This window comes from Ornithorhynchus anatinus, chromosome 6, assembly GCF_004115215.2.
Source record: "Ornithorhynchus anatinus isolate Pmale09 chromosome 6, mOrnAna1.pri.v4, whole genome shotgun sequence".
Lineage (NCBI taxonomy): Eukaryota > Metazoa > Chordata > Mammalia > Monotremata > Ornithorhynchidae > Ornithorhynchus > Ornithorhynchus anatinus.
Window position 1 is genome coordinate 2180261 of NC_041733.1, and position 22227 is coordinate 2202487.

The 22227-nt window shown below is 46.2% G+C and overlaps 1 protein-coding gene and 1 long non-coding RNA gene across 3 annotated transcripts in view; one reads left to right on the forward strand and one right to left on the reverse strand.

Moving 5' to 3' along the window:
- LOC107547279 overlaps positions 1-22227 on the forward strand; it is a 36645-nt gene that overhangs the window by 9313 nt on the left and 5105 nt on the right. For both annotated transcript variants that reach the window (XM_029068114.2, XM_029068113.2), the window contains 5 exons: positions 5949-6054; positions 8745-8927; positions 10276-10333; positions 18102-18169; positions 21042-21183. In XM_029068114.2, coding sequence (XP_028923947.1) covers positions 5949-6054; positions 8745-8927; positions 10276-10333; positions 18102-18169; positions 21042-21183 — 557 coding nt within the window. The remainder of the gene's footprint in view (positions 1-5948; positions 6055-8744; positions 8928-10275; positions 10334-18101; positions 18170-21041; positions 21184-22227) is intronic.
- On the reverse strand, positions 5329-6639 carry LOC120638463. Its single transcript, XR_005660134.1, has 3 exons — positions 6493-6639; positions 6123-6217; positions 5329-5599 (listed from the first exon to the last, which is right to left on the reverse strand). It is a non-coding gene; the product is annotated as an uncharacterized LOC120638463 (long non-coding RNA).

A 22227-nucleotide genomic window follows, 5' to 3' on the forward strand; every position in this document is an offset into this window, starting at 1 on the left:
TGAGTCACCCCCAGATGAAGAGGGAGGTAAGAATCAAAGCCCTTACTGCTTTGCTCACCCAAAAGTAGACACCAGAACAAAACTGGGAATAGGTGCCCCCCATGCCTGGTTTGGGAGCATCCCACAAGAATTTCCTCTATAGAAACACATTGCGGTTCACATACTAGAACAAAGATGAACAGATGAATTGGGATGCGGCTTTAATAATAATTGTGGTATTTGTTAAGCGCTTACTACGTGTAAAGCATGGTACAAAGCGCTGGGGTAGATACAAGATGATCAGGTCCCACATTAGGCTCACAGTCTTTAGTAGGAGGGAGTTGGTATTTCATCCCCCTTCCACAGATGAAGGAATGGAGGCACAGTGAACTTAAGTGGATTTATTAAGTGCTTACTATTTGCCAGGCACTGGGTGGATACAAGCCAAGTGGGTTGGACACAGTCCCTGTCCCACATGGGACTCATAGATGAGGTAACTGAGGCCCAGAGAAGTGAAGTGGTTTACCCAAGTTTACAAGGCAGTTAAGTGGCTTGCCCAAGGTTACAAGGGAGTTAAGGTCCTCTAACTCCCAGGCCTGAGCTCTTTTCGCTAGACCACCCTGCTTTAGGGGAAACATTTTCACAAAATGTTCGTCCTATTCTGGAACCCAAGATAGCAGGAACCTGCTCCTGACAGGTTAATTAGTAATTTTCTCCAGACAACACTATAAAATAAGTTCAAAATCCATGCTCTTTGATCAACTATAAAGGCAAAATCACCAGGTGACAATTCTTTCCACTGCTGGCCAGTCTTGGGAGATGCACAGTGGTTTCTGCCGGGAGTACCCTCACGATGAATGATTTCAAGATACTCTTCCCTCTAGTCCTGTGGCTTTTCTGCAGTCTGGAGTTGGCAGATTCACAACGTAAGACCCTCCCCGACCCTCCAGACTACCAGGGACCAGAGGAAGGATGAGTTTGCGTGATGTTATTTTAGAAGGAGTGAAGATCAAGATGGAATGTTTGGAAAGTAACCAGATCTGTGCAGTTAAACTGTGGTAATTGTTAGTTGCTTATTATGTGCCAAGCACTGTAATAAGAGCTGGGGTAAATAAGAGATAATCAGGTCCCACCTGGGGCTCAGGGCCTAAGTAGGAGGGAGAATGAGAATGGGTACTGAATCCCCATTTTGCAGATGAGAGAACTGAGGTCAAGAGAAGTTAAAAGAGTTGCCCGAGGTCACCCAGCCGGGAGCCGGGATTAGAATCCAGGTCTTCTGCTTCCCTTGCCTGTGCTCTTTCCACTAGGCCACACAGTTTCCCTAAGGTCTGCAGTCCTGGTACCACGGGCATTAATATGATGTTATTAATGATAGATTCCCTGGGCTTTTCAATATGATGGGTGGGGGTGGCAGAAAGAAAAGGGGGAAGGAGTTAAATGAGATTTGTTACTCTCAAAGGGGTCATCTTGACCACTGTGCTGTGTCCTGGGTGCCGCGATTGCTGTGTGTGGCTAGTTCTCAAATTGTCCCGAACTAATCTCAAGTTTTACTATGGTTCTGTTGGCTTTGTGGGTCGGATGGTACTTTATCTCTATATTTTTCTAGGTTTAATTGCGCCTAGAAAAATAGTTTCAGGTGTGGGGTCCAATCAAGAGGGACAACGAAAGCAAACCGGTTGAGAAGTTGCACGTTTGTTCTGAGCAGGGTTGCGCAGGGCCTGAGAAATTATGCAGTTTGGGTTCTTAAGAAGGGAGTCACAAGAAAAGAAATTAGGATGTAAGACTTCTACAGGAGACTCAGCAAGCCATTGCCAAAACAGTACCCGGTTTAGATGTGCCTGTTAGTTTGTCCACCAGTATACTCGCTATGGGCATTGACTGTGTCCGCTAATTCTGTTGGACTATACTCTCCCAAGCGCTTAGTATAGTGCTCTGCACATAGTAAGCACTCAGAAAATACCACTGATTGGTTGATTGATTGAGGCCATCCCCATCTTGCTGTGTTCTTCTTCTCGTCCTTTTCTTTCCCTTGTTTTGATTCTGTTTTCTTGTAGCGCCGATACGGTGCGCTGGGTTCCGCATGCGGTCAGGGTGCTCGAGGGAAATTATCTGTCCCTTCCATGGGACAAGACTGAGTCAGCAAGTGGAACAGCCTGACACAGGGGCAATAAAAAACAGGTGGTGCCTCATTTGGAGTTTCCTGCTGACATTCTTTGGTCCGCTGTGAAGTCTTCCTGATCTCCCAGGATGGAGAGGAAAGAACTTGCCTTTCTTGGAATGAGGAGACAAGACCCTCCTCAAGAATTGCCACTGTGTGATTTTGATTTACATCTGTGCTTTTTTAGAATTCTTTAGGATCATCAGCTCAGGTCCACGGGGGTGGTTTTTGAACTGGCTGATTATCCACGTTGGATTTTTATTTTTAAAAGCGCTCATGAATCTGTGGCTTGCCTCCCCTCTGACTTTTTTTATTGGTATTTGTTAAGCACTCATGTCCCAGGCGCTGTACTGAGCACTGGGGTAGATCAATCAATTGTATTTATTGAGAGCTTATTATGTGCAGAACGTTGTTCTAATCATCTGGGAGAATACAACAGAATTAGCAGACACATTCCCTGCCCATAACGAGCTTATAGCCTAGAGGTAAAGACATACAGTAATATAAATAATTTATCATATATAATTTAAAGATATGCACCTAAGTGGTGTGGGGTTCGGGCAAATATCAAATGCTCAAAGGTCACAGATCTAAGTGCATAGTCAGTCAACCATATTTATTGGGCATTTACTGTGTAAGCGCTTACGTACTGTAGTAAGTACTCGGGAGAGTACAGTATAATAATAAGACACATTCCTTGCTCACAATGAGTTTACAGTCTGATGATGCAATACAAGCTAATCAGATTAGACACAGTCCATGTCCCACATGGGGCTCACAGTCTTAATCTCCATGTTACAGATGAGGTAACTGAGGTAAAGTAAATAACTTGCCCCAAAGGTAAGTAGTGGATTGTTTCCAAGCCCAACCCTGGCCTAAATTAATCCAATCACTTATCCTATCCTGCCTTGATTTCTGTATAGGCCTCCTTTGTGACCTCCCAGCATCCCATCTCTCTCCAGTCCATACTTCACTCTGCTGCCCAGATTATTTTTCTACATGAATAACGTTCAGGTCATGTTTCCCCACTCCTCGGGAACCTCCGGTGGTTGCCCATCCACCTCCACATCAAACAAAAACCCGTCGCCATGGGCTTTAAAGTACTCATTCATTCATTCAGTAGTATTTATTGAGCGTTTACTATGTGCAGATCACTATTCTAAGCACTTGGAATGTACAATTCGGCAACAGAGACAATCTCTGCCCAATAACCGGCTCACAGTCTAAACTCATCACCTTGGCCCCTCCTACCTCGCCTTGCTACTTTCCTACTACAATCCAGCTCACACCCTTCACTCCTCTAATGCCAACCTTCTCACTGTACTTCAATCTCATCTATCTTGCCCCCGACCCCTCACCCTGGTCCTGCCTCTGCCCTGGAACACCTTCGCTCCTCAAATCCAGTAGACATTTACTCTCTCTCCCTTCAAAGCCTTACTGAAGGCTCATCTCCTCCAAGAAGCTTTCCCTGACTAAATCCTCCTTTCTTCTTCTCCCACTCCCTTCCGGTTCGCCCTGACTTGCTCCCTTTATTCATCCCCCCTCAGCCCCACAACACTTATGTACATGTCTGTAATTTATTTATTTCTATTAATGTCTGTCTCCCCCTCTGGACTGTAAACTTTCTGGGTTTGGGGAATGTGTCTGTTTATTGTTATATTGTCCTCTTCCAAGCACTTAGTACAGTGCTCAGCACACAATAAGCATTCAATAAATATGACTGATTGAATGAATGAACCAAATCACTTGTTTGACTCAAGAGGGTCCCTTCTGCGTCTTCCAAGACCATGCCGCTCTTCCAATTGTGGATTATCGGTGCTGCTCCTCCCTTCTGCTAGTGCAAGGTGAGGTGTCCTCCCGTCACCTCAAACCTAAAGTGTCCACAACAGAGCTCCTTATCTTCCCTTCCAAATCCTGTCCTCCCCCTGACTTTCCCATCACTGTAGACAACACCACCATCCTTCCTTTCTCACAAGCCCATAACCTTGGCGTTCTCTTTGACTCCTCTCTCTCACTCAACCCAGATATCCACTAAATCCTACTGGTCCCACCTTCATGACGTAGCTAAAATCCATCCCTTCCTCTCCATCCAAACTGCTACCGTGTTAATACAATCATTCATCCTATGCCACCTGGATTGCTGCATCAGCCTCCTTGCTGACCTCCCAGCTTCCTATCTCTCCCCAAGCCAATCCACACTTCGCTCTGCTGCTTAGATAGGTTTCTACAAAAATGTTCAGAACATGTCACCCCACTCCTCAAAAAAACTATAGTGGTTGCCCGACCACTTCCGCATCAAACAAAAACTCCTCACTATTGGCTTTAAAGCAGTCCATCACCTTTCCTGCTCCTCCTACCTCACCTCACTTCTCTCCTTCTATAACCCAGCCTGCACACTTTGCTCCTCTAGTGCTAACCTTCTCACTGTGCCTCGATCTTGCCTGTCTCACCACTGACCCCCAGGCCATGTCCTGCCTCTGGAATGCCCTCCCAACTCAAATCCTACAATGACTCTCCCCTACTTCAAAGCCTTATTGAAGGCACATCTCCTCCAAGAGGCCTTCCCTGACTAAGTCCTCCTTTCCTCTTCTCCCACTCCCTTCAGGATGGCCCTGACTTGCTCCCTTTATTCATCCCCCATCACAGCCCCACGACACTTAGGTACAAATCTGTAATTTATCTCTATTAATGTCAGTCTCCGCCTCTAGGCTGCAAGCTCGCTGTGGGCAGGGAATATGTCTGTTTATTCATTCATTCAATCATAATAATAATTCAGTCACAATAATCATTATTGAGCACTTACTCTGAGCAGAGCACTGGAAAAATACAATACAGCAATAGAGACAATCCCTGTCCACAACGGACATACAGTCTAGAGTGGGGGAGACAGACATCAAAAGAAGTAAGCAGGCATCAATATAAATAAAGAGAATTATACATATATATGTACACATATATACATAAGTGCTGTTGGGTGGGGAGAGAGCGGGAAGAGGGAGGGGAATGAGTCGAGGTGACGCGGAAAGAAGGGGGAGCTGAGGAAGAGGGGGATTAGTCTGGGAAGACCTCTTGGAGGTGAGCCTTCAGTAGAGCTTTGAAGGGGGGAAAAGTGACTGTTGGCAGATTTGAGGAGGGAGGGTGTTCCAGGCCAGAGGTAGGACGTGGGTGACATTTATTACTATATCGTACTCTCCCAAGCACTTTGTACAGTGCTGTGCACACAGTAATAAATATGACTGAATGAATGAATGAACCAAATTACTTGTCTGACTCAAGCGGGTCCCTTCCTCCCCTTTGAAGTCTATGCCGCTCTTCCAATTTTGGATTTTCAGTGCTATTCCTCTTCTCCATTAGTGCAGATAATCGACAGCTGGCAGCAAAACAAGTAGCCCGTAGTTATCTCACTCCAGCAGGAGGCATCTTGAAGGAAGCTCCTTGGGGTAGGGACTGTGTCTTTTTCCTCTGTGAAATAATAATAATGATGGTATTTGTTAAGCGCTTACTATGTGCAAAGCACTGTTCTAAGCACAGGGGTGATAGAAGGTGATCAGGTTGTCCCACGTGGGGCTCACAGTCTTAATCCCCAATTTACAGATGACATAACTGAGGCACAGAGAAGTTAAGTGACTTGCCCAAGGTCACACAGCTGACAAGCGGCGGAGCCGAGATTAGAACCCATGACCTCTGACTCCCAAGCCTGGGCTCTTTCCACTGAGCCACACTGCATTAGTACAACTCTCTCCCCGCAATAGGTGCTCAATAAATGCTGTTGTTGAGGATTGCTAATGCTCTTAAAACGTTTTTCTCTCAGCCAATTGCACGAACGTGAATAACCTTGACCCCTGCAATGGGAACACCACAAATTTCTGCCCCAAAAGTATCACTTGCGCCTGCGTAGATCAAAAGCCTTTTTGCCAGTAAGTGTTTCGGCGTCCTGTGTAAGTACTCTTCCTGGGATACGTGGCTACTAACAACTTCCACTCACTGAAATGCGTCCGTTGGGGATAAATGATGGTAGTCGTCTCGGTGTATGAGATGCCTTGTCCTCAGAAGGCAGACAAGAGGAATGGCTGTGACTTCCTGAGGCAAGGCCAGTGGCAGAAATTAAAGATTTACCAGCAGCAACCTGGGTCCGAGAAGCGCTAACAGCCAGTTTTCGAAAAGGGGCTGTTTGTAACTACCCCGCCTATAGAAAATATCTATGGCAGGGGGAGAGGTTGGGCAGTTGCAGTGAGGGTGTTTTGTCGCTGAGGAGAATGGGGAGATGGGGGAGGAAGAGGGGAAAAAGGAGGGCGAAGAGGAGGAGGAGAGGAAGAAGAGATGGAGACTTGGACTTGGGAACAGTCAGTAAATACCATGAAGTGATCGATGGCGGCGGGAGGGAGATTGGGAGGAAAATGGCATGAGGCGGGAGGTCGGACGTGAGGAGAGGGGAGCGGTGATGCAGAGGAGGGACGCAGGGAGGGGGGGGCGACAGATCTTCTCTCAACATAACGTACAGCTCAGCTACCAACCGCCATGGCTCCCCAGCCTTCCAAAACCCCCAACTGCCGCAAGCTACTCCAACTGCCCAATCAGTCCATTAGTGGGATTTATTAATGATGGCATTAATGATTTATTAATGATGGTAATGATGGTATTAACTGTGTACACCAGTGCTGGGGGAAGGGTGAATAAAGGGGGTAAATTCAAGTGAAAGGGAAACACGGAAGGGAGTGGGAGTACAGGAGCCCCCCCTCAACCGCCACCAGCCCCTCCAACTGCCCCACAGCCCTAATTGTCACCTCAGCCCAACCCTGAAACATTCTGCTCAGCAGAAACAGGTTCAATTTCCCTTTCCCAGTGGGTAATGGGACAAGAAAGGAAGGGTACATCCTCAGAAGCCTAAATGGTAGTGGTCTTCAAGGCTTTTTTATTAAGAGTAATAATAATAATAATAATAATGGTACTTGTTAAGTGCTTACTGTGTGCTAAGCACTGTTCTCAGCTCTAGGGTAGATACAAGCTAATCAGTTTGGGCACATTCCCTGTCCCGCATGGGGCTCACACTCTAAATCCCCGTTTTACAGATGAGGTAACTGAAGTCCCCACCCCCACCCCCCCCCTTCCCCCGCCAAAGGATGGCACCTGGAGAGTTTCCAGTACTTTACCAGTTTTGGCTGCGTGAGGGAGAGTCAAGCAGAGGCCTACCCCTTCCATTCCTAGCTTGGGCAGTGGCTAGCTAGGGGAAGGCCATCTGCTACAAGTCAAAACTCCCCTGTCCTGGGCAGCAGCGGCATGGGAGAGATCAAGGGCAGAGACTCAAGTCTACTGCAGGGAAGGAAGCGATGATAAATCAATCCCATATTTTTACCAAGAAAACTCTATGGATCCACTACCAGAACAATGGCAGATGGAGGTGGGGGGTTCTGAGATAGATGCATCCATGCAGTCGCTATGGGTCGGAGATAACTCGACAGCGTAAGATAAAAACTGAGGCCCAGAGAAGTGAAGGGACTCGTCCACACGGTCACACAGCAGACAAGTGGCAGAGCTGGGATTAGAACCCAGGTCCTTCTGACTCCCACAGCCGTGGCTTCCCCTCGTCCCACTGACTCCTTCACGGAGCCAGGGGACCACGGGCAGGAAGCACCAGTTTCGTGTGAGTTAATAATAATAATAATGTTGGTATTTGTTAAGCGCTTACTATGTGCAGGGCACTGTTCTAAGTGCTGGGGTAGATACAGGGGAATCAGGTTGGCCCACGTGAGGCTCAGAGTTAATCCCCATTTTATAGATGAGGGAACTGAGGCACAGAGAAGTGAAATGGCTTGCCCACAGTCACACAGCTGACAAGTGGCAGAGCTGGGATTCGAACCTATGACCTCTGACTCCCAAGCCTGGGCTCTTTCCACTGAGCCGTGTGAGTTCTGAAGGCACCTCCCCAACCACCACCTCAAATCTCCAGACACGGAGGCCATCTTGGAAAGATAAGGTGGGGGGGGGGCTACAAAAGGGGCCCAGTTGGTGGGGTCATTCCAGGACTTTGCCCCTAAACCTGCCTAAAATCTGGGCACTGTTATCCCGACTCCGTGGCCAATATGGCAACTAGACAGGAGATGGGGGTTCTGTGCCAACCACAACCTACTTCTAGTTCCTTAAGGTCCAAGATGACAGGAGCCAGGAGAGTTGGAGCAGGGAGAAGTAGTGTGACCTAGTGGGTAGAGCATAGGCCTGGGAGTCAGAAGGACCTGGGTTCTAATCCCAGCTCTGCCACTTGTCCACTGTATAACCTTGTGCAAATCACTTCACTTCACTAGGCCTCAGGTCCCTCATCTGTAAAACAGGGATTAAGTCTGTGAGCTCCTTGTGGGACATGGACTGTATCCAACCTGATGAACTTGTATCTACCCCAGTGCTAAGAACAATGCCTGGCACGTAGTAAGCGCTTAACAAATACCATGAAAAAAAGGAAGAGGGAGGACAGGGCGGGCCCAAGCCTGGACATGAGGAAAACTGGGCAGTGGTGTTGACATTGACGTAAGTTTTAGAGGAAAGAGGTTGGGCTCATCCTTGCAGTTTCCCTAGTGCCAAAGAGGCTTAGAGGTTCCCTTCTCTGCCTTTTCAGGTGCCAGAACTCCAGAGGTAAATGGGGAGAATACTGGTACATGGGGACCAAGTGTGAGCAGGCCTGGAACACGCTGGATCTGGTTTTGGTGGCTGTCCTCCCCGGGCTGGCACTCACCTTGATCGTGGCAGTCACCATGCAGACGGTCTACTACTGCAAAAATAAGAAGTCCCGCCAAAGCGGGTAAGCTCTCTCCGATTACATCCTTGGCAGGGGTTGGGAAAACAGGTCGGCTGGATGGCAAGGGGAAGGAGGTTGGAGGTGTTTAGAGGAGGGGAAACTATTTTTTCCTCCTTTGTATCACCTCATCATCCCTGAGCAGGCTGGGTGGGGCCTCCGGCTGAGAGTCGGCCTTCCTGGATGACCACAGAAGGATAATAATAATTATTATGGTATTTGTTAAGCGCTTACTTCCAATCACTTTTCTAAGCACTGGGGTAGATGCAATCAGATAATCAGTCCCTGTCCCACATGGGGCTCATAGTCTCAATCCCCATTTTACAGATGAGGGAAATGAGGCACAGAGAAGCTAAGTGACTTGCTCAAGATCACACAGCAGACAAGACACAACCTCTGATTCCCAAGCCCGGGCTCTTGCCACTAGGCCATGGATATGTTGGAAGTTCCCGGGGACCAGTTTCCTGGTTAGACCCAAATCATCTCCCCTGTATCTCTAGTGGGGACCAGCCTGGGCCTTCAGCTAGGGGAACTGGTTTTGGAAAAAAGATCATTGGCCCTGAGGATTGCCCTAGCTGAGGACGGTAAACCCAATCCAGGACTGTTTTTCAAGGGACAACTGGGATATTTAGAGGAGCTGTGTGCTGGTTGTCTTCCTGTTCACCCAATCCTCAAGGTTGGAGAATACCTAAATACCAATTCCTTCCATCTTCATTCATTCAAACGTATTAATAGAGCGCTTAATGTGTGCAGAGCACTGTACTAAGCTCTTGGGAGATTACAATACAATACAGTGTAAGCCCACAATGAGTTTACAGTCCATCTCCATCCCTTAAACTCCTCCCTTGGAGATTCCCTGACTGCAAGAAGCTCACAATCCAGAAGGGGATTCAGAAGACAAAAACTTTACAAATAGAATGAGCAGGAGAACAGAAAATAGGTCAAGTAATAATAATGTTGGTATTTGTTAAGCGCTTACTATGTGCAGAGCACTGTTCTAAGCGCTGAGGTAGATAGAGGGTAATCAGGTTGTCCCACGTGAGGCTCACAGTTAATCCCCATTTTACAGATGAGGTGACTGAGGCACAGAGAAGTGAAGTGACTTGCCCACAGTCACACAGCTGACAAGTGGTAGAGGCGGGATTCGAACTCATGACCTCTGACTCCCAAGCCCGTGCTATTTCCACTGAGCCACGCTGCTTCTCTATATCTTATCCTGATATAAGTATATCAGGAAGAAGTAGGATAAAGAATGGAATATGCAAATGAACACATTTCTAATCCATAAGTGCAGAGAATAGATAGAAAAGTAGCAAATACTCAAATTCTGTTTCCATATTTTCCTTTTTTAAAGAGGAGGAGATCCTCAGGAGCAGCACAATGCAGCTTTCCTTTCTGATCAGCGGGTCCAGGTAAGCGCTGAGAGCCCCAGGTGAGCCAGACACAGCTCAGATCATCGGGTGCCCGGCACCACGGAGGGTTCATTTAATCATAGTTCATTCAATCGTATTTATTGAGCATTTACCGTGTGCAAAAACTGTAAGCATTTGGGAGACTCCAATAGAACAATAATCTGACACGTTCCCTGCCCACAACGACCTTGCAGACTAGAGGGCTGGATTAGAATTCAGAATGTCCTCCCCGAGTTACAGAAGTGACCAGAGAAACAGTGTTCTGTTCAATCACACCACGCACAAACACACACACACACAGCCCCAGTACAAGATGGGAAATGGCTCAGCATTGGGAGAAATGGCGGAAATTATTGGGGACAAAGAAAGCTGTGGAGGAAGAGTAAGTCATTACATCCTAAAGTGGTTGGACATTTAGGAATCCTCCTGTCCTCTATCCTTTTAATTCTCCAATTAAGCATAATGGTCTCTAGACTTTATGTTCGTTGTGGGCCGGGAAAGTGTCTGTTGTTGTTATATTGTACAGTGTTCTGCACCCGGGAAGTGCTCAATAAATATGATTGAATGAATGAATGAATTCATTTGTGCTGGACACAAGATAGGCTCTTGTGTTAGATGGTGGGGTAGATTTATCGGTGGTATTTACTGAGAGCTTACTGCATTCAGAGCACTGTATCAAGCGCTTGGGAGAGTGCAGTACAACCAAGTTTCCTGCCCACACCCACACAGGATTACAACCTAAGAAGTGGGGAGATCAGATATTTTTACAGAGAAGGAGTACAAGCCTCAGAGAGAGCAATGCCTTGCCCAAGGTCACACAGCAGGCCAGTGGCAGAGCTGAAACTGGCACATAATAATGTTGGTATTTGTTAAGCGCTTACTATGTGCTGAGCACTGTTCTAAGCACTGGGGTAGACATAGGGGAATCAGGTTGTCCCACGTGGGGCTCACAGTCTTAATCCCCATTTTACAGATGAGGTAACTGAGGCACAGAGAAGTTAAGTGACTTGCCCACAGTCACACAGCCGACAAGTGGCAGAGCTGGGATTCAAACTCATGAGCCCTGACTCCAAAGCCCGTGCTCTTTCCACTGAGCCATGCTGCTCCTCCTTGTAGACTCAGAGTTTTTTCCACCAGGCCAGGAGCATCCAGTCTTAACCAACTTTGCATACTGCTGAGGGTGGCCAGGAGCTGAGAGCTGAAATGGGTGTGACAGGCCAAGGCAGCAGAGTTTAATGAATAAAGGGGGGATGGGAGAGAGGCAGTGTGGGCTAGTGGAGAGAGCCCAGATCTGGGAGTCTGGAGACCTGAGTTGTGGTTTCAGCTCTGTCCCTGGCCTCCGGGGTAATTTCAAACAAGTCACAACTTCCCTAGACCTCAGTTTTCTCATCTGTCAAGGGGTGGTCATGATATGTGCCTCTCCCTCCTACACAAGGCTGTTGTGAAGATCAAGTGAGATCACTTATGTGAAAGTGTTTTGGAGACCATGTCTACAGTTTGGTTGTATTGTAATAACAAATAATAATAATAATGGTATTTGTTAAGTGCTTACTATGTGCCAAGCACTGTTCTAAACACTGGGGTAGATACAAGGTCATCAGGCTGTCCCCCATGGGGCTCACAGTTCTAATCCCCATTTTACAGATGAGGTAACTGAGGCACAGAGAAGCTAAGTGACTTCTGACAAGTGGTGGAGCCGGGATTAGAACCCACGTCCTCTGACTCCCAAGCCCATGCTTTTTCCACTAAGCCATGCTGCTTCTTCTCACTACTTTCCCGAGCACTCAGAACAGTGCTCTGCACATAGTAAGCACTCAGTAAATACCACTGATAGATTGACTGAGAAATATAAATGTCTTACACATTCAAGGCGTTAACCACAATGCATTAAACTGTAAGATTTTTGAGGGCAGGGGTCGCCTCTACCAACTCTACTGAATAGTACTCTCCCAAACACTTAGTTCAGCGCTCGGTGCCCAGGGAGCACTTGGGAGAGTACAGTACAGTAGAGTTGGTAGACAACTCCCTACCCACAAGGAGTGTGTATAGTCTAAAGGGGGATGACAGGCTTTGAAATAAACTACAGCTAGGGGAAATGACAGAGTATAAGGATATGTACCGCACATAAGTACCGGGGACTGGGGGCTGGGGTGGGCTTGGACAACACAGAGGAGAGGTCAAATGGGGTGGGGAAAAGAGAGGTCAATCAGAGGAGGCTTGTTTGACAAGATATCATTTTAGGAGGGTTTTGAAAGAGGGGGAAATGGTCTGTGGAATATGAAGGGGGAGGAAGTTCCGGGCGAGAAGCTGGGAAAGGAGTCAGCAGCAACACAGAAGAGGTCAAGGTATACAGTGAGTGGGTTAGTATGAGAAGCAGCATGGCATAGCGGATAAAGCCCAGGCCTGGGGGTCAGAAGGACCTGGGTTCTAAACCTGGCTCCGTCATATGTCTGCTGTGTGATCTTGGGGAAGTCACTTCACTTCTCTGTGCCTCAGTTCCCTCATCTGTAAAACAGGAATTAAGACTGTCAGATTCATGTGTGACAGGATCTACCCCAGCACTCAGTACACTGCCTGGCATGCAGTAAATGCGTAACAAATACCACGATTATTATTATTATTGCCATTATTAGAGGAGTGAAATAAGTGAGTTGGGCTGCAGTAGGACAGTAGCGAGGTGAGAAAGGAAGGGTAGAACTGATTGAGTGCCTTAAAGCCAGTGGTAAGGAGTTTCTGTTAGCGCTTAGAACAGAGCTCTGCACACAGTAAATGCTCAATAAATGTGATCGAATGAATGTGGAGCTAGATGGACAACCACTGGAGGTTTTTGAGGATAGGAGACTTGGACAGGGGAGAGGCAGGAAATAGGAGAACTTAAAAGGACATACATTTGACTTTTAAATTTTCTTGGGAAAAAAAAAAAGAAATCCCAAGGAAAGCTCCCACAGTGACCAAACAGAAGTTTGATTTTAACTCTGATAGGAGACTTAAAACTTAAACTTTAATAGGAGTTTAAAGTTTTAAGTAGAGATAGGAGAAGTATTTCTATCAGAGCGGTAGCGGTTCGGATGGAGAGGGAGAGTTGGATTCTAGCCGTGTGAAGGTAGAACTGACAAGATTCAGTGACAGATTGAATATGCAGATTGAATGAAAGAGATGAGTAGAGGATAGTGTCAAGATTCTGGATCTCTGGGGTAAGGAGGATGGTGGTGATGTCTACAGTGATGGGAAGGTTTGGGGAAGAGCAGAGCTTGAGTGGGAAGATGAGAAGTTCTGTTTTGGACTTGATTAGTTCAAGGTGATGGCGGGATGTGGCCAGGAGGAGATGTGAGACTGCAGAGAGGAATAGAGATTAGGGCTAGAGACGTAGATTTGGGACTCTTCCACACAGAGGTGATAGTTGAAGCCGTGAGAGCAAACAAGTTCTCCAAGGGAGTGGGTGTAGGCGGACAATAGAAGGGGGTCCAGAATTGGGTCTTGAGGGACCCCAAGGATATAGGACCATCCTGGACCATTCTTCTCCATACCCCTTGGTGACTCCTGTGCTCTTAGTTCACCCCCTCTCTGACAAAATAGGGAACGATGGTCATAATTTCCTCCCCAAAGTTGTTGGCTGGGCACATTTTTCACAATTTTACAAAGAGTAAATCCTCTTTTATAGGTCTGTGCAAGAGAAAGTGCACTGCCCATCGTACAGCAGTAGATGGCAGGACTACACTTTTATCATTTCGGCTCCTTCGTCTTGGTTTGAAATACTATTTTGGTGGGACTTTTCTGAAAGTTAAAAAGCCCAGGATCTGCAGTTTATATCCCTGGTCTCATAGGGGAACCAGGAACAAGTTCTTTCGGGCCATTTTTTGTTTTGTTTTTCAAGGCCCTTTGTTAAGTGCTTACTATGTGCCAGTCACCGCACTAAGTACGGGGGTAGATAGAAGCTAATCAGGTTGGACACAGTCCATGCCCCACGTGGGACTCATAGTCTTAATCTCCATTTTACAGATGAGATAACTGAGGTTGGAGAAAAGGGTCACCTCGACGTGTTGGGTCCTAAAAGCGTTTGCTAACAGGGCTATTCCCAAAATAATTTTGGTGTTTTTTATGTGACTACTATGTGCTAAGCGCTGTATTAAACCCTGGCATAAACACAAAACAATCAGTTTTGACGTGGGGCTCACAGTCTAAATAGAAGGGAGAACAGGTATTGAGTCCCCATTTTGCAGCTGAGGGAACTGAGGGCCAGAAAAGTAAAGTGACTTACCCCAGGTCGCAGAGCAGACAAGTGGTAGAGCCAGGATTAGAACCCAGGAGCTCTGACTCTCGGGCTCAAGCTCTTTCCGCTAGGCACGCTGCTTCTCCGGCAGACATATTTGTGATTTTGATGTTAAAATCAAACTTCTGTTTGGTCACTGTGGGAGTTTTCCTTGGGATTTCTTTTTTTTTTTTTTAAGAAAATTTAAAAGTCAAATATATATTCTTTTAAGTAGAATTGGCTTTTAAGATAATCATTTTGAATCAGTCAAGAATTTTCAAGAACCTCTTGTAGGCAGGGCATTTCCGGTCCACAGAGAGTTTATGATCTAACTTGGGAAATAGACATCAAGTAGTTTACAAATAGGAGGAAGTATTCAAATAGTACGGAGTGTAAATTGATATGTCCAAGGTTTATCCAAAGGTTGCAGGTACAAGAGGCAATCAGAAGTATGAGTAATTAGTAGCAGCCTTGATTGAGCATCCACTGGGTACAATGAACTGTACCAAGCGCTATCGCCTTATGATAATAAGGGTGGGGTTGTGACCTGAGTTAAAGAAAAATCAATCAGGAAACCATTAATTAAAGTGGAAATAGTAATAGTAGTGTTTATTAAGCACTGTGTGCAAGCCACGCTAGTAAATGCTCAGAAAGGACAGGAATGTTAATTTGACCTGGTCCTAAAGACTCAAAGATCTCGCAATCTAAGAATAAGGCACAGAGTAAGATCTTAATAAATACCATCAGAGTTATTATGCAGCCAACATCAACTTTGATACTTTATAGATGCTGTAATTCCCCTCTCTGGGGAGTTACCAGAGGAGGGAGTGTCAAGCAGAGGCCTACCCATTCCATTCCTAGCTTGGGCAGTGGCTAGCCAGTGGAAGGCAATCTGCTACTTGTCAAACCTCACCTGTGCTGGGCAGCAGCAGCATGGGAGAGAGTCGAGGGTGGAGACTTGAGTTTATTCCGCGAAAGGAGGCGATGGTAAACCATTCCGTATTTTTACCAAGAAAACTCTATAGATCCATTACCAGAACGATTGCGGACGGAGGTGGGGAGCTCTGGGAGAGATGCGTCCATGGCATCGCTATGGGTCAGAGATGACTTGACAGCAATAGACAAGAAAAGATGTCGTAATTATCATTATTTTTGTTGCTATTATCACTTGATTTGCACATTATCAATGTGGCATAGTTCATTTCTGGTCACAGGTTGATAAACATTGCTTATGTCCAATTAACTATCTATGTAATGTTCATTAGTGCGGCTTAGTGGAAAGAGCATGGACTTGGGAGTTGGAGGTCTTGGGTTCTCATCCCAGTTCTACCACTTGTCAGCTGTGCGACTTTGGTATTTGTTAGGTGCTTACTATGTGCCAAGCACTGTTCTAAGTGCTGGGGTGAATTCAAGTTAGTGAGGTTGGTTACAGTCCCTCTGCCACCTGGAGCTCACCCTCTTAATCCCCATTTTAGGGGTGAAGTAACTGAGGCACAGAGAGGCACCTAACAAATACCATTATTATGATTATTAGTATTTGCAGTGGAATGTGCTTTCAGGGTGGTGGTTTTAGGGAGGCTAGGGGTATCCTAAGTCAAGGTGCAGAAGTGGTCCCCTAATTAGCAGAAGTTGAGAGAATTCCAGTTCTCTTCCCCTTCTGACCCAGTTTTTCCTTAGTTGAATTTCATCTAACTTGGATAATCTCTCTCACCTCAGAGCTTTCTGCACTTTCCTCTCAGCTCCTGAATTTTTTCTTCATCAATTCTGGTGAAAAAAACCCAAACCATCAGCTTATGGGCATGCTCCAGGGCTCACCATGAATTCTCATAAGCCGTTTTTACTCCCAGAGACATTGAGGGCAGTCCCTAATGGGGAGACCAGGACCCGGCGGATCAGCCTCATAAAAAAAATTCAGTCACGTAAAACGGGTTATCTGCTAAATTCATCAAACTGGGGGAAAGTTAAGGGGAAAAGGATTGAGTGTAAAAGATCAGTTGGGCTGGAATCCCTCCCTCAGGGAGAATGCTGACTATGCATTCTCCAGAGAACCTTAAAGGCTCCATCTGCCTGAAAAGTGGGGAGTCAGGGTAGATGGATCTAGGTTTGGGGTGGTCGTGTTCTGAGGTGCCAGAGGGCACACACTGCCTGCTCCCATGGAAGTCAGAACTGTTTCAGCATCGTTAAAACGTCTGGGTAAAAGTCGCAAGCACGTGCATTGGAAGACTTGGTAGCTCGAGGCACATGCTCTGTATCCCCAGAGACTGAAGGCAGTGAGATCTGTGAGGAGATTGATGCAGCCTTCCAGGAGCTGAAAGTTCATTGGATCCATTGTGTTTATTTTTATTGAGTGCCTTCTTTTCTTCTGTGGCATTTGTTAAGCACTTTATATCAATAATAATAATATTCATTCTATTCTACTAATGTCTGTCTCCCGGCTCTACATTGTAAGCTCATTATGGGCAGGGAATGTGTCTACCAACTCTGTTACATTGAACTCTCCCATGTGCTTAGTACAGTGCTATGCCCAAAGTAATGCTCAATAAATATGATTGATTGATTGTCAAGCACTGTTCTAAGCTCTGGGATAGATACAAATCAATCAGATGGGATTGCCTTCTGTGTGCAGGACATTGTACCAAGCCCACCAAGCCCTTGGGAAGGCTTAGTGGAAAGAGCACGGACTTGGGAGTCAGAGGCCGTGGCTTCTAATCCCGCTGCCCCACTTGTCAGCTGTGTGACTTTGGGCAAGTCACTTAACTTTTCTGTACCTCAGTTACATCATCTGTAAATTGGGGATTAAGATTGTGAGCCCCACGTGGGACAATCTGATTACCTAGTATCTACCCTAGCACTTAAGAACAGTGCTTGGCACATAGTAAGCGCTTAGCAAATACCATCATCATCATCGTCATCCCAATAAAACTAAGAGACACAGGTCCTATCCTCAAGGAGCTGACAGTCTGGTGTGGAGACAGACAGTATTGAAGACCCACATTCATTCATTCATTCAATTGTATTTATTGAGCACTTACTGTGTGCCAATCACTGTACTAAGCGCTCAGGAGAGTACAATATAACAACAATGAGACCTATCCCTGCCCACAAGGAGCTCACAGTCTAACAAGGAGCTCACATCCTGGATACAGGGCCTGGAGAAATCTCACTATGCGCTCACTATGTGCCAAGCACTGTTCTAAGTGCTGGGGTAGATACAAGGTAAGCAGGTGGTCCCACGTGGGGCTCCCAAGCCCATGTTCTTTCCACTAAGCCATGCTGACGCCTTCTCTCAATCTGATGGGGGAGGCAGGTCAACCACTGATCGGGTTTAAAGTCACCATTTTGAAAGTAGTGACATTTATTTTTTCCACAAACCGCAATCTTATCACGGAAAGAGGTGCTCACCTCATCTCTATCTCCCGCACTTTTCTGGGCTAGGCTGGTAGAGATCTAGGGACAGTTTTCTTTGTTAGATAAATCTCACTCCTTATGACAGATTCTAACTCTGCTCTTCTTCACCAGTCTTTACAGATGGCACATGCCAAGGCCTCGGGACCAACTCAATCACAGTTCCCCACACGATCTTTCAGGTAAATCATCATTTTGAAAATCTGAAAGGTTGAGAACATCGAGGCAGATCAGTTTGGATTTTTTTTTTTATGAGGTGAGAGAGGGTGGGGATCGGGGAGTCACAAGGGAATTGAATGGCTTGGATTTAGTCTCTGGCTAAAACCGGTTGATGGGTTGCAGCTACAGCATGGGTAAGACAGACTGGCTTTCAGATTGGCTAAGTAGCATAAAGAAGAATAAGGGGCACACTTGTGGACAGAGAACTTACCTTTGATTTTTTTTTTTTAAAAAAAAATATATTTACTATGTTCCAGGCACTGAACTAAGTGCTGGGGTAGATTTAAGGTAATCAGGTTGGACAGAGTCCCGGTCCCACAAAGGGCTCACAGCCTGAATCCCCATTTTACAGATGAGGTAACCTAGTCACAGAAAAGTTAAGGGACTTCCCAAGGTCACAAAGCAGATATGCGATGGAGCCGGGATTAGAACGCAGGTCCTTCTGACTTCCAGGCTCAAGTGTATCAATCTGTCATATTGCACTCTCCCAAGAACTTAGTACGGTACTCTGAGCATGGTAAGTGCCAAGTGTGATTGTTCACTGAATAAAGACAAACAGCTCTCAGCTCTTCCAGGTAACAATGTCCTGAAGGCGGGAGGAAATATGAGACTGCAAAGAAGAAGAAAGATAGGGCGGGAGAGGTAGATTTGGGAATCATCTGCAGAGAGGCATCTCTGAGTACTGAGACTGTGCAGGAATTTTAAGACTAAAATTTTAATTTTAATTCTAGACCATGAGCCCATAGTGGGCAGGGATTGTCTCTTTTTATTGCTGTATTGTATTTTTCAAGCACTGTCTGCAGGGGTCTGAACACAGTAAGTGCTCAATAAATACAACTGATTGATTGAAGAGGGAGAGTTTTCACACCATCTCTAACAAGGGAAGAATCTCATAATGTGCACACCAATAAGCTTTCCCTTGCCATGATTAGTGTTTCCCAAACTTGACACTATTTTCTCTTTCTTCAATCAATCAATCGAATTTATTGAGCTCTGACTGTATACAGAGGGCACTACTAAGCACTTGGGAGAGTCCAATACAACGGAGATGGTAGACATGTTCCCCGTCCACAAGGAGCTTTCAGTCAAGAGGGGGAGACAGACGTTAAAATAAATTAAAGATATGTACTAAGTGCTGTAGAGTAGAGGGTAGGGTGAAAAAAGGGTACGAACACAAGTGCTTATAATGATTATAATAATGATGGTATTTGTTAAGCGCTTACTATGTGCCAAGCACTGTTCTAAGTGCTGGGGTAGATACAAGATAATCAGGTTATCCCATGTAGGGCTCACAGTCTTAATCCCCACTTTGCAGGTGAGATAAGTGAGGCACAGAGAAGTTAAGTGACTTGCCCAAAATCACGCAGCGGATAAGTGGCGGACCCTGGATTAGAACCCATGACCTCGGACTCCCAAGCCCGGGCCCTTCCCACTAAACCATGCCGCTTCACATGTGTATATGCAATGCAGAAGGGAGAGAGAGGGAGTAGGGAGATGAAGGCTTAGTTGGGGAAGGCCTCTTGGAGGAGATGTGATTTTAATAAGGCTTTGAAGGTGGTGGTTTGTCTGATATAAAGAGGGAGGGATTTCCAGGCCAAAGGCAAGATGTGGGTAAGGGATCGGTGGCAAGATAGGCAAGATCGAAGTACAGCATTGCAAGGGCAAAGTGACCGTCCTGGGTTGTAGCAAGATAACAATAATAATAATAATTATGGTATTTATTAAGTTAGATTGTAAGATAGGAGAGGGTGAGCCCACTGGGGGCTTTAAAGGCAGTGATAAGGAGTTTCTGTTTGATGCGGAACTAGATTGGCAACCACTGGAGGTTCTTGAGGAGGGGGGAAACATGGATTGAATGGGTTTTTTTAGAAAAATGATCCAGGTAGCAGAGTGAAGTATGGATTGGAGTAGGGTGAGGCACGTGGAAGGGAAGTCAGCAAGGAGGCTGATTCAGTAAACAAGGGGGGAGAACATAAGTGCTTGGCTCATCAGAGTTTATGATGGAGAGGAAAGGGCCAATTTTAAGGATTTTGTGAAGATTGAATAGATAGGATTTAGTGACAGAACAAATATGTAGATTGAACGAGAGAGATGGGTCCAGCATAATGCCAAGGATATGGGCTTGTGAGACAGGGAGGATGTTGGTGATGTCTACAGTGATGGAAAAGTCATGGGGCGGACAGGGTTTGTGCAGGAAGACAAAAAGTTCTGCTATGGACATGTTTAGTTTGAGGTGTTGGCAAGACATCCACGGAGAGATGTCCTGAGGGCAGGAGGAAATGTGAGGCTGCAGAGAAGGAGGGAGATCAGGGCTGAAGTGGTCGATGTGGGAAAGTTCCTCACAGCGATGACAGTTCCCTCCACGTCTCTCATTCCTGACGAAGAGTTTGTTGGCAGAGAACCGCTCCATTTTCGAACACAGTGCACCACTCTGGTCTTTTCCTCAGTAACTGACTCAATTCTCAAGCCAGGCTGCAACTCTGAGGACTAGTTTCACCATGTCCTTAATATCGATCTATGACGTATTGATGATGTGTAGTGATCTACGTATAGATCCTCATTTATTTTAATTTTTCCACGCTCTTGCTGTTACCCGTTGACCCTGGTTCTTCATTCTGTTCCCATTACTTGTAAATCATTTGGTCTGTTGCCCTTATTAAATGGAATCTGCCAAACACTCAACAGATCTTTAGCGTTTGTTATATTCACCCAAGTGCTTAATACAGTGCTCTGTGCACCATCGGTGCTCAGTCGATACTGTGGATTGACTGATGGATTGAGAGGCATTTGCCAGTCATTTTCTCCATTTTTTTCTCCTCTTCATCTCTAATACAGTTTCATGACACGAGGGGCCACGGAAGAGATCTCTTATCCCTCTCCATCTTACGGTCAGTACGACTCTCGGCCACCGGGTAGGCCCCAGGTGGACTATCTGGCCAGGAACGCAGGTCCTCCCCGGCAACAGCAGCCTCAGGTTGTAAGTACCCCACGTCTTAATTCTCGCCTTGTTGAGGTTTCTTGAGAATCGATACTTGACAATATTGGTGATCCAGGGTAAATGGGACCAAGAGAAGCAACATGGCGTAGTGGATACAGCACGGGCCTGGGAGTCAGAAGGTCCTGGCTCCACCACTTGTCTGCTACGTGACCTTGGGCAAGTCACTTCACTTCTCTGGGTCTCAGTTACCTCATCTGTAGAATGGGGATTGAGACTGTGAGCCGGACTGTGAGCCCCATATGGGACAGGGATTGGGTTCGACCCGATTTGCTTGTATCTACCCCCAGCACTTAATACACTGCCTGGCACGTAGTAAGCGTTTAACAAATGCCATCATTTTAGTCTCCTTAAAAAAAACCCCAAAAGTCTCCCCTTCCAAGCGTGTTTCTCAGTGGAGTAGGTTGACATTGCCACCAATGAAAATGCAAGCAGAGCATCCTCGGAAAGCTTACGTTTCTGAGGAGCAGGGCCCCAAGTTCTCAAAGAATTCTGAGCCTTCCCTGACTAACCCCTCATTTCCCTTTTTCCCATTTCCTTCTGCATCACCCTTGCAATTGGTTTACACCTTTTATTCACCCTCCCTCAGCCCCACAGCAATTATGTGCATATCTGTCTGAGTGCTTAGTATGTGCAGAGCATTCTACTAAATGCTTGGGAGAGTACAGTATAACAATAAACAGACACATTCCCTGACCACGACGAGCTTACAGTCTAGAGGGATAATCAGTTCAGACCCAGTCCTAGTCCCCTACATGACTCACAGGCTAGGTGGGCGAGGAAGGATCTTATTCCCATTTTACAGATGAGGAACCTGAGGCCCAGAGAGGTTAAATGAGTTGTTCAAGGTCATACGGCAGGCCACTGGCCATTAGCCGTTGGCCATACGGCACGTCTCCTCTAAGAGGCCTTTCCTAAGACCTCATTTCTTCGTCTCCCACTCACTTCTGGGTCACCCTCGGATTTACTCCCTTTCCTCCCACCCTCAGTCTCACAGTGCTTATATATATATATATATATATATAT